Below are 11078 nucleotides of genomic sequence, written 5' to 3'. Positions count from 1 at the left end.
GTCTGAACATCGTAACTTTAATGAGAATTCTGAAATATTTCAATTGGGTACTTTGTATTGAATATCAAAATCATATTGTCGTTACAATTTAAATGAACTTCGTTTGAATATTTTTAGTAGTTTCATACGAAATCCTTCATTCCATTGAGATCACAAAATTTAAATTGATGATAAAAAGTTTGCCAGCAAGGTGTCGTTCGTTCATGTTCAGAAAACAATATTACACGCTACATTAGAAGACTGAAGACAGGACGAAAATTCACAGCAGGTGTTTTGTATGTTGTACATGAAAGGTGCAGCTGTCACGTTGCTTCATATAAACAACGTGCAATTATAACTTTTTGGCGGACTTCTTTAATTATGTTTCATTCTACAACTGTATTATATGCTCCTATTAGTGTAACAATGGAGTTAGTAGGCTCAAAGCACCGACAGTATTTATATGTAAAATGTCACTCGTTAATGAGCTTGGCAATTAGCACACACGTACATATAAAAACAAGTGGTTTGCTTGCTGTAATATCATGCACATACTATGGTGAAGTCTTTGTAGATTTATTGAAAAACTAGTGTAGTTCATACTTTCATAAAATCAACTTTAATTAAGATGAAAACATCAATAACCTCTTTGTTTGTATTGACCATCTTGGTCTGTGTAGTTCGCGATTCAGAAGGCATCTCTGCTTGGGCTGGTACATCTCTAAATGCTCGAAGGAGCTTGGAAAAGGTAATGTTATTGTGCGAACTTGAAGAAATAAGTTGCCTTCATTTTGAGAAAGAACAAAGTTTAGGGCATATCAACATATAATCAGTTTGAAGAAGGAAATGATTGGTATTATAGAATTGGAGATGTTTTCTTCCTATCGTTACTGGAATGAATTTGTCGATCTTTTCCAAATTTTCATTAACACTAAAACATGAGATTCAGGAAACCTTGTATATAGTTATTTCTATTCAAAAAGTTAATGAAACGTTAAAGATACTTATTAAAACAAAACGTTTTTAAAATACAAGACGATTTTATTATTTAGTAAAAACTATAATCTATTGCTTACAATTTTTCAGCGTCTACAAAATTGTCAAGTTGTAACTACACATTGTGAAGATTTGAGAGAGAAAGTGAAACAAGCCGATAGCCAACTGAAGAAAAGGTGGCCGAAAATACGAGCTCAACCAATGAAAGAAAATCAATTCGACTGGAATGTATAGTTTATCTAAACTTGAGAGCAAAAAAAAAGATCACTTTAGTCAAACCAAACTTTGTGTTATCTATAATGAATGATTATTTATTGAAAAATCTATATCTAATTTAAAATGAAACGAAATTTGGAACAGTATTGTTGTGACTTGGGTTTGACGTTGTTGAAATAGGGCAAAAACATTTTCAAAATACTTTTGAAAAATGATAATCGCCTCAATTATTAAATTCCCAAATTGGAGTTTCAGTAGATTAGCAAACAATTCAGAATTAGTGTGAGTTTTTTATGCTTTCTTTTATTTTTTATGTTTTTCGATCATGTTTCTAAAAGTTTGTGGATTGTCTGTGCTTCTGTACTGTACTTAGTTGCAAACTATAATTTAAGTTTTCAGTCTAAATCATCGTACGTACTTCAACATACACTTTTTTGCCTAGAAATTTACTTACTACTTGCTGAATAAACAATAAACTCTTGAATAGAACCAAATAAGTTAGAGATCTTACTCAGCACTTATTTACATGAAGTATCGCACTATCTCAAATTCAATATGGCCGCAAAAAATTCACTTTCGTTTAGAAACAGTCAAAATTATTCGCCAACAAATGTTGAAAAAAGTCCTTTAGCTTGGGAGTCGTTATTACCAAGTCATGCTATATTCAAAGCCATAAAGAAAAAAGCAAAATTGGGCCTAGATGAACCTTTGGATAAAAATATCTTATGTGAAACACATGGCGACCTATTTCTTTGGGATGACGAACAGAAACTTATTTATGTTGCTAACTTAAAGAATCTTAAAGCCAAGAATGAGCAGTCTTCTAAATATCAGGTTATTTGTCAACCAATTCTTCTTACATTTATTGTTACTCTCTCAAACTTTCTTCGTGTTCTTACGACGAAGAAAAAATCCTACCAGTTCCACTGTTTGTCAACTGTCGGTTAAACTGACTCAGTTTTGTAACCAATGATTACGTACTAGAAATGCGTGTATGATTGATGCAGTAATAGTCAAAAATTGAGTGTTAATAAACTAGGAAATATTTGAAAATATGGAAGTTGAAGTCAAAGTTTTTATAAATGTTTTGTAGACGTGTCCTCACAATACAATCCAACCAGTTGCAGACTTTCCATGTCTCTGTTTCCATGTAGAAATATCTCAAAATCTAAAAAATTAGGGATGGTTTTTCTTGTTTTCAAAACTTTTGTTGTTTTAAAATTAATGTAAAGTAGAAATTATCCATTTATTGTTCATGTGAATTGCCATAATTTAAATGTCCCATTTATGCATTGCAGACTCTTCTTTGCACCAGTCCACCATTATTTAAAGTTGAGAAAATAGTGTTCAGTGAGACTGGTGCTTATCTTGCTCTGATTGGTCAACATGGTATTTGCGTAATTGAGATGCCACAGAAACGTGGAAAATTTACACAGTTTGAGCATGGCAAAGAACAGATCAATTGCAGGTTTGCAAGTTTATGAATTTGGGAACATAAGTAGTGCATATATAATTTATGCAAACACACTTATAACTGGTCGAAACATGTTAAAATTAGATGTTTGGACCTGCCATAAGTCTATCTTTACTTCTATTGCATGAAAGATGGAACATGTTTTCATTACTTTCATGTGCTCATATATTTTTGTTCTTTCATATGTTAATCTAATGTTAATATTTTGGTCAAATTTTGAGAACTGCAAGACCCTCACAACAACAACAACAAACAACATTTGTATACCGGCCAGTATTAATCACCGCCAGGCCCTAAATGCAAGACCCTAAATGAATAAAACTTTCCTAAAAATTCAGACAATAGTGTAACTATTTTACACGTAGAAATTGGCCGTGACTGTCAAAAATAGCCATCAATTTTCATTCACATACCACATACCAAATAAACTGGAATTGCTGCGCATGTAATTGGATGCCGATTTTAATACAGTGCTATATTGGTTAAGAAAATATTCAATGACTTTAGATGGTTAGGGACTGAGTTGTGATAAAAGTTTGGTTTAGTGTTTAGAATGCATGTTTATTTTCACAATGCAAGGCATACAAGCTCAAAAATTTGCACTATTATTCATTGTATGATGAAATGTAGCTCACCCAAATGATTCTGTGTGCATGTATGTACTTACACTTTTCCCTAATGAAAGGCAAGCACTACTTGGTAAAGCATTGAATGTTGACAATTTATTCTTATGACAACCTTTTTTTAATTTGCTACAGGTCCATCAATATTGATGAACACTTTTTTGTATGTCATCAATCCATCACAATATTTGAGGCAAAGTGGTTTCCAGGCTCCTATATGGATATCCATTTGATTGTATTGACGTCAGACAACCAATTACGGTAATAAAGAGGATAAATTACGGATTTGGAAGTGTTCATTTGAGAGAGCTCAGTTTACTATATTTTACAATCAACAATAATCTCAAGTTAGTGAACTATAACTATAAATGACGTAAATAGTAAATACTCTCATCCTTTATCGATGTTGTGTTTGCAATAGGATATATGACGTAACGAAACCACTCAATCCTCTTGACATCATCAGTGTTGGTGCTGTACCACAGGACCGAAGTTTCAGTTGTCCAGGAAAGTCCACATTTGCCGAAGCGTTTGGGGAAATTGCTGTTTCATTTGACTTTTCCGGAGCATTGAGTGCTGATTCTTTTACAAAAATACGAGCTGGGGTGAACGACGTTGCTTATTCAGTGTTTCTCCTGAGAGAAAATGGCGATGTTCTATTTATGATGCTAATGTTGTTGTCCAACAGGTAAAGTAACATTGTTTATGAATTTTACCTAACTGTTTATTGAGAAACTTATTTGAGAGGCAATACAATTCACCTGTCATGTAACATATATATATAAGAAGGCAGTGAATTGCTTTTACTATCAATTATATTCAAATTCTAATGGTATCATTTGTCGATTTCATTCTTCTATTAGATTTTTCTACGATTTCCAAGGTTGTTTACCTGTGTTCCCTCCTGCTGAAGATAACTACGGCGTGGATTCGTGTACAATCATTTGCTTTCCCACAAATCCTATCGTTGTTGCCATAGCGACTTGTGGTGGTCTCATCTATCATTGTGTGGTACTTGAAAGTGAAGAGGATGATGTGTTCAGCAAACCATTTGTAAGGGCAGTATTGATAACTTCGACCAAATGTCTGCGATAATTATTTGACCAGATAATCACGTATGACTGAGGACATTTGAGAGCGTTGAAGCAGGTTATAAATTATTCGTAAGAATCGTAAGACTTGTATCGGTCTTCAAAGTTCAACAAATTCCCAAAGTGTCTAAGCTTTGCCAAAAATTTTCCATTGAAAACTTAGCAAAATATTAGCAAATGTTTTTATAAATAGATTTAATCAACTAATTAAAGTTTTTTAATGTTTAATGTTGTCGCTGTTTGCCTTAACTTGTAACACTTTGCGTTGTTTTTTAGGACGAAATTGAGGGAGTTAGAAGCTTTGATGGTGATAGCGTTTATTCACAACCATCCACGAAGACCTCGCTCTACGTATATGAATGCATCGATTTATCTCTTTCAACAAGTTCTGAACGGGAGAAGAGTTTTGTTGACTTAAAGGCATCTTCCACAGACACTTTAGAAAGCAGAAATGATAGTTATTCTGTCCAACTGTTCAAAGGTGAAATGAATTTTGGCGATGAGTCACAAGATTTTTACGGATCGAAGTGTTTTGAAATTTGAAGTTTCTGAAGTTTTAGAAAATAAGTGTTGATAAGGTCTTACTTTACCGGCAATGACCGTAGGTTTGTTAAAATGAACTGCTGACCAGCATGAAAATAGTTTAATGGTGTAACATTGGTACAAATCTTACACAAGAAAAAATAATCGTATATTTAATAACTAGTGGATCTTCCTCTTGCATTAGTTAAAGCTTTGCATCATTTAAACATGTTGTCTTTAGGTTAGTAAAGGTTAAGTTTAGATGATGATCATGACTGTTTAGTATTACTACATAAAATCTGAGCTTTTCCTTTTCACTGCTTGTATAGAAAGACATACGCTTTCAATAAACATTGTCTGTATCGTGAAATGTATTTCCTTGTAGATTACTCGACGGGAAATCGCTATCATTGTTTTCATCCTACTGGAATCCACACGATTACTTTACCGTGGCTTAGAAATTTACAACGCTTTTGCAATGGTACGTATATTTTGTATATTTGTGTATTTGATTTCAAGATTATTTGCATTAATTTTTATGAAGAAGTTTGTGAATGAATAATCGTATCATTTGTCTTATGTAGAAACTGAACAAGCTGTTAGTTTTGATCCAAACGAAAACGGAATTGTTCAGCATGTTATCTGTACGAATCCGGTGCCATCAAGGTGTTTAGCTTGTTGTAAACTGTTTCTGCATAAAGTCTCTGGTAAATTGGGAGTAAATTAAGTAACATGAGATAAGTTATGTTGTTGGATTATACAATGCTTCAAATTTAAACACCACATCACTTCTGATAAATTAAAAAGATTAGAGTGTTTATATTGAAATTTAAAGTGATAAAATATTTTACTTAAGATATTTTGTAAAAGATAAAACGAATACAGTTAAACATAGTTATCTGATATTATCAATGATAGTACAATGCTCCCAAGGAAGCATGGCTAAAAATTTTAAAGGCTTTTCCTTTAATCCTTGCATAGTCGATTTTTTTAAGCAAACAGATCTATTCGTGTTTTTTTTTAGCTCAATCAATCTTATTGGCTTCACAGTAGTTAGTGATTGGGAACTTGGAGGAACCATAGTTGCATTAACTGATGCCATGGAATGTATCACAAAATCACTCAGGTAGAAAAAAATAAGTAAAAGTTGCTCATCTTTATTGCCTTGTTATGGAAAAGGAATGACGGGACATTTTCCCGCCTTGTGAAGTATGAACGTAAATAAATAAACGTATAGGAATAAAATGCAAATGTTTGAGTTTATCACTCATATAATTTCAGTATAACATGTCTCAGTATATTATAGACGAAGAATTATTCACATTTTTTTTGTTGTTACGCATTAAAATATAACTTCAAGTAAGCTGAAAGATATCAAAACTACATGAAAATATTTTTCGTTTTGGCAAACGTAAAGGAGGAGCACGTTTCTATTCTTGTATATTGGGAAAGAACATACTTTTCTACGAAACTAAGCACTTTCAAAATAATCTTTGTAACAGGTATTTGAACCGTGATTTATTGCGTCGTTCGTCTATGGAAGAGTCTGACGATAAAACAAGGTTGGATACATTAAACAAAAAATACAACAATTCTGCTAGTGAACTTGATGCACTCTGTGTCGTTGTGTATAAAATATTTTTTTCCATTCCCTCATGTTTTATATAAAATATTTCTCTTCCACTCTGTCTTCTTGTGTATGAAATATTTTCTCCTGAACAAACGTTTTAATGTGACATTAAAATTACCCTATTCATTTACTTCTAGATCCGAAGTATCCACTGATGAAATCAATGCAAAAAGCGAATTCGACAATCATATCAAACTGATTCTTAAACGAGACGCGTCGAATCCTTTGTTAAGGTTATCTCACTTTTGTTTGAGCGACAGAATTATGCAAATTTGGATTGAATGTTTTTCTACTGTACTGTTGTAGAAGCTCATTAAATGACAGAAAACTCCCTCCCAAAGATTGTTTTCAATTCTTGACATCCGCCACACAAACATATCGTACAGAATACATTAATCGTCAGACTTTGGCACTCGAGGAAGTTGAACGAAGGTAGACAAAAGAACAACTTACTTTGTCTAGAAATGATTTTTTCACTTTTGATTTTTTTTCTACATAGCAATCCTGCTATTACTGCTGTAATATACTGCTTTAATTATTTTTTACTTGGGGCTTGATCGCAGTGTTCTTTAAAAGGAACTGGTGCGAGTAATCATCTCGTTTATTATGACTATAGGATTGATATTCTTGATAAGCAGTATGAAAAACAGACGGAAGATTTAAATATTTTAAATGTTGAGAAGAGAAAATTACAAGAACGTATGGAAATTTTGGCTGAAAAATATGAAGATACCAAAGACCGGCAAGAACTAATAGTGAATAGGTTGGTCCTTTTGTATGTTTTATGTACAAAATAAGTGCAACACAAAAATACATTCCTCCCTAGTTAAATTATTATTATTGCTACATGAAAAAATCCCATTCAGCCTCTAAATGCCCAATGTTATTGTCTTGTTTTGATGCGATAATCTTTACAATCTTTAAACTGCTTTACATGATGACGATTATCAACAAATAATGTTGAATAATGAAAAGGGTGATGGCTAAGGAAAGGTGATAGCTAAGGCGTTTGATGAATGAACAACAGAGAACAAGAACAGTCTTTACGCTATTTAAAATATATAAGAAATGAGATAACATGTGTCGCTATAGTTAGTGAAAAATGAACAATCTTTGCACTAACTGCTATCCATTAGACATAAGTTGATGTGTATCAGTGTCGCAATAAAACGAAAACAATCATTTTCCTTCAATCTTTTCTTATTTTAGAATTGAAAACATATTAGAGAATATTCAGTTAAGGCAACCAGTGCTCTCAAATGCTGAAACGCGGATGAAACAAGAGCTAGAAGAAATAACTCGACATACAAAAGTCTTTCAACAATCTTTCGATCAGGTTTTGTTGTTTAATCTATCGTTACAAATCTCTACATTTTCTAGCTGTACCTATGAAGACCATAGACTATCGTTACAAGTTTGTACGTTTTAAAACGAAACTCAACCCTCTCCTCTTTCTTTCAAATTAGTGCTGTTGCTAACCATGTGGTTCATTTAATTTTCATTTTGCAGTTACGGAGAAAACAAAAGTATTTAGGTCAGAGAGAGAAATCTACGCAAACTTTTAGAACACAGACGTTATCTGAAAACCATAAAAAGCAACTCTCTTTGTTATTAAAACAAGAGTAAGTGATCATGGATATTTTTTATATGCGATTATTAGTGTCAGGACCATCAGAAGGTTTCTTAATTTATCCATATGTGGGCGTTACCGCTCCATTTTGAATAGTCAAATGATGTTTTGTCAATTTTAGTTTTATTCCTCTTTTGCTGTCACTTTTTTCAGGAGCGATAATATCCAAGCTCTTGTGAAACAAGTCAACAATTTAAAGCTTCAAGTTGGATTTTAAAGAGCAGCGTTTACAAGAATAGTCGATCCATTAAAGATTTCAGTTTCGAAAAGCAAGCTCAAATGTCACAGCAATTAGAGAAGAGACTAGTTATCGTTTTTGCTAGTCCAAAAGTTGTCATCTGAAATCATTGATTTTCATCTGAGGAAAACGTGTGTAAATACAATAACAATTGTTAGAAGTATCACTGAAAAATATGTGAAGTATTTAAAAAGTCTTGTATAGATGTGATATGATATTTGTAGTCTTGTTACTGTTTTCATTGGTCCATGAGTTCTCTTCCAAAACTCTCACAAATTAATCGAGAGTAATTTGAGCACGTGTATTCAACTCCACCAACTCTCCAAGGTTATGGCAACAACCAGCTGTATGCACTAGTCCAGACTAGAAGGGGTAATTAGATCGCTCAGTCACAAATTTTTAGATAAATCATCTGCGCATGCGCAATCTGCTTGAGCAAGCGCAGTCGACTTGACCAGTACCCAAGCTTATACTCATGGCAACGATCAACTGCATCTACTAGCACCGATTTGTAAGTAAATAGCAGGCTTAGTAACAATTTAAGAGAGAAACCATCTGCGCATGAGCAGTCTGCTTGAGCATGCGCAGTTGAGTTGATCAGCTGCCCAAGCTGATACTTATGGCAACGATCAACTGCATCTACTAGCACCGGTTTTGAAGTAAATATCAGGCTTAGTAACAATTTAAGAGAGAAATCATCTGCGCATGCGCTCGAGCATGCGCAGTCCACTCGACTAGTTGTTATCAAAGAAATAATCTGGACATGCGCAGTAGTAACAATAATACCATAACTTTCGTAAGCCTTTGAATTTGCGTATATATATATAAAGCCAATTCTAGGTATAGTAGATGTCAACTAGCAGTGGAAGCTGGGTGCGATATAGTATGCAGTGGCTTAGGGGCCCACACTTCGGTGACGACCGCCCTCTCCCTGCGTGCCCCGAGCAAAGCCTATCGCAGGTGATCTCGGGGTCTGATGGGCGGAAGCTTGCTATTGCATCTCCCAAGAAGGATAGCGTGGAGGGGACGAAATCTCCTACCGAAACGTTAACATGCGTCGTTCTAGTGCCTTACGCTTAAGAAGGTATCGGGAAGCATGGCCCGAAAACGGGGTTTTTTGCTTTCGAATTTTATTTTTTATTTATTTTTTTATCTTCACATAAAAGAAACTAGAACATCCAAGTATACTGCTAAGGTTAAAACAACTTCTGCATTTTTGACTTATAATTTAAACCAACTGTAAACATTTTTATGCGTTTTTTACTTGCTACCTTTTACAATGTAACTTTCTCATAATTCTCTCGTGAGGAACAAAAGCATCCATGGGCTTTGTGGAAAAAAGGGATCATCTACTTTTTTATAACAGTTTTTCTTAAGTTAACATTGATTAATAAACCAAGCAATTTGCATCGTCTAAGTTGAACCTCGCTTTCAACACTTAGGTTATAGAATTTTGATTCATTTTGGATAGTAAACTTCTTTTTACCTTGCAATATTTTTATGATTTAATATAGAAAGTAACTTCTCTTCTTGAGAAATTTTGCGATTAAACTGTGCACTTTTCGGATTCAAACGAATTCTTTTGATCGCATAGAGACAGTCGTCCAATTTATTACGTACCTAAGCGTATATAAAGCATTTTCAAATCACGTACAAAATTTACTTCACAAGACAAAATTACCCTCTATTTAAACGATGTATGTAATAAAAAGTTACCTTGACAACTAAAGCTAACCCTCTTTTTTCCAAGCATTTGCTACACTCAAATTCATTGCAAACTCTTGAATTTCTCGCAGCGTAGCTGAAAGGAATAGGCATCAAATCAGGAGACTCGTCTCCATCATCACAGCTATTTTGATTTCTCCCTTGATCTTTTTCAGCATCAAGCTTATCTGAAGTGATGTTATTGCTTAAACTGTGCGAAATGGGATTTGGAGAGATAAAAGGATGTCCAAGAAGCTGCTGTGCCGAGCATTGGTTACTGTTCTACGGATATAGACACGTATACAAAGTATATGACATTAAAAGACAGTAGCTATAAATTCTTCGTAACGTTAATGCTTGTTTTTCTTCATGATCTTCATTTATTCAAGTTAAAGCTTTGGTTGGAAATTTTTAAGAAGAAGGATGACTTTCTTTATGATACTGCCATTTAATAAAAAGGAACTTAGAACATTAAAACGAGCTTTCCAAATCATCCAAAGACCAAACTCTTTTTCCTTGACATTAGTTGACTTTTTAAAGAAAACACCTAAAAAATGTAACAATAGAAAACAAAAAATGTCGAAAAGCATTTACTTGAACCATACCTTATTGGCAAAAATTAAGGAAAATTAGCAAATAGTAAGTTTTTATACATATATATATTAAAATTGTTCACACTTTTTTCCTGTTTAGTTACACATACGTACAATTAGCACATACAATAATGGAAATTTTCTACCTGTAAATGAACGTGAACTAATCTTTCTACAATTTATCTCACGGATAAGCCGCCATATTCTGTATTGGTCCTTTTACTATCCCTCGTCAATAACATTCCTTAGAGTACTCCTCTCACAATAATCCATCTGTACATACAAACTTTGCGGAGTAAGGTTTGAATCTTCTTGCAAATCTCTTTTTGTGATTCCTTCCTCTTCACTTTCGAAATCAGATTCGTCGTACTAAAGGAAAGAA

At 33.5% G+C, this 11078-nt stretch overlaps 1 protein-coding gene and 1 long non-coding RNA gene across 3 annotated transcripts; both read left to right on the top strand.

Moving 5' to 3' along the window:
• The first annotated feature begins 160 nt into the window (after positions 1-160).
• LOC124433678 lies at positions 161-1337 on the top strand. 2 transcript variants are annotated; one of them, XR_006944561.1, is made up of 3 exons: positions 161-268; positions 660-727; positions 1066-1337. It is a non-coding gene; the product is annotated as an uncharacterized LOC124433678 (long non-coding RNA). The 2 variants fall into 2 exon arrangements; XR_006944560.1 differs by lacking the exon at positions 161-268 and having other exon boundaries at positions 540-727.
• A 409-nt stretch (positions 1338-1746) lies between these two features.
• On the top strand, positions 1747-8592 carry LOC124435291 (nucleoporin 88-like). Its single transcript, XM_046985228.1, has 16 exons — positions 1747-2025; positions 2490-2659; positions 3424-3549; positions 3710-3976; positions 4152-4341; positions 4656-4860; positions 5287-5382; positions 5486-5567; positions 5926-6027; positions 6404-6463; positions 6669-6764; positions 6838-6963; positions 7148-7294; positions 7741-7867; positions 8041-8153; positions 8315-8592. Exons 1-16 carry the CDS (start codon positions 1747-1749, stop codon positions 8376-8378), a joined length of 2250 nt encoding a protein of 749 aa, XP_046841184.1. The 3' UTR covers positions 8379-8592.
• The last annotated feature ends 2486 nt before the right edge of the window (positions 8593-11078 follow it).

Source organism: Xenia sp. Carnegie-2017, unplaced genomic scaffold (genome assembly GCF_021976095.1).
Source record: "Xenia sp. Carnegie-2017 unplaced genomic scaffold, XeniaSp_v1 HiC_scaffold_14, whole genome shotgun sequence".
In the NCBI taxonomy this organism is placed as follows: Eukaryota; Metazoa; Cnidaria; class Anthozoa; order Malacalcyonacea; family Xeniidae; genus Xenia; species Xenia sp. Carnegie-2017.
This window is presented reverse-complemented; position numbering and strand designations above follow the sequence as displayed.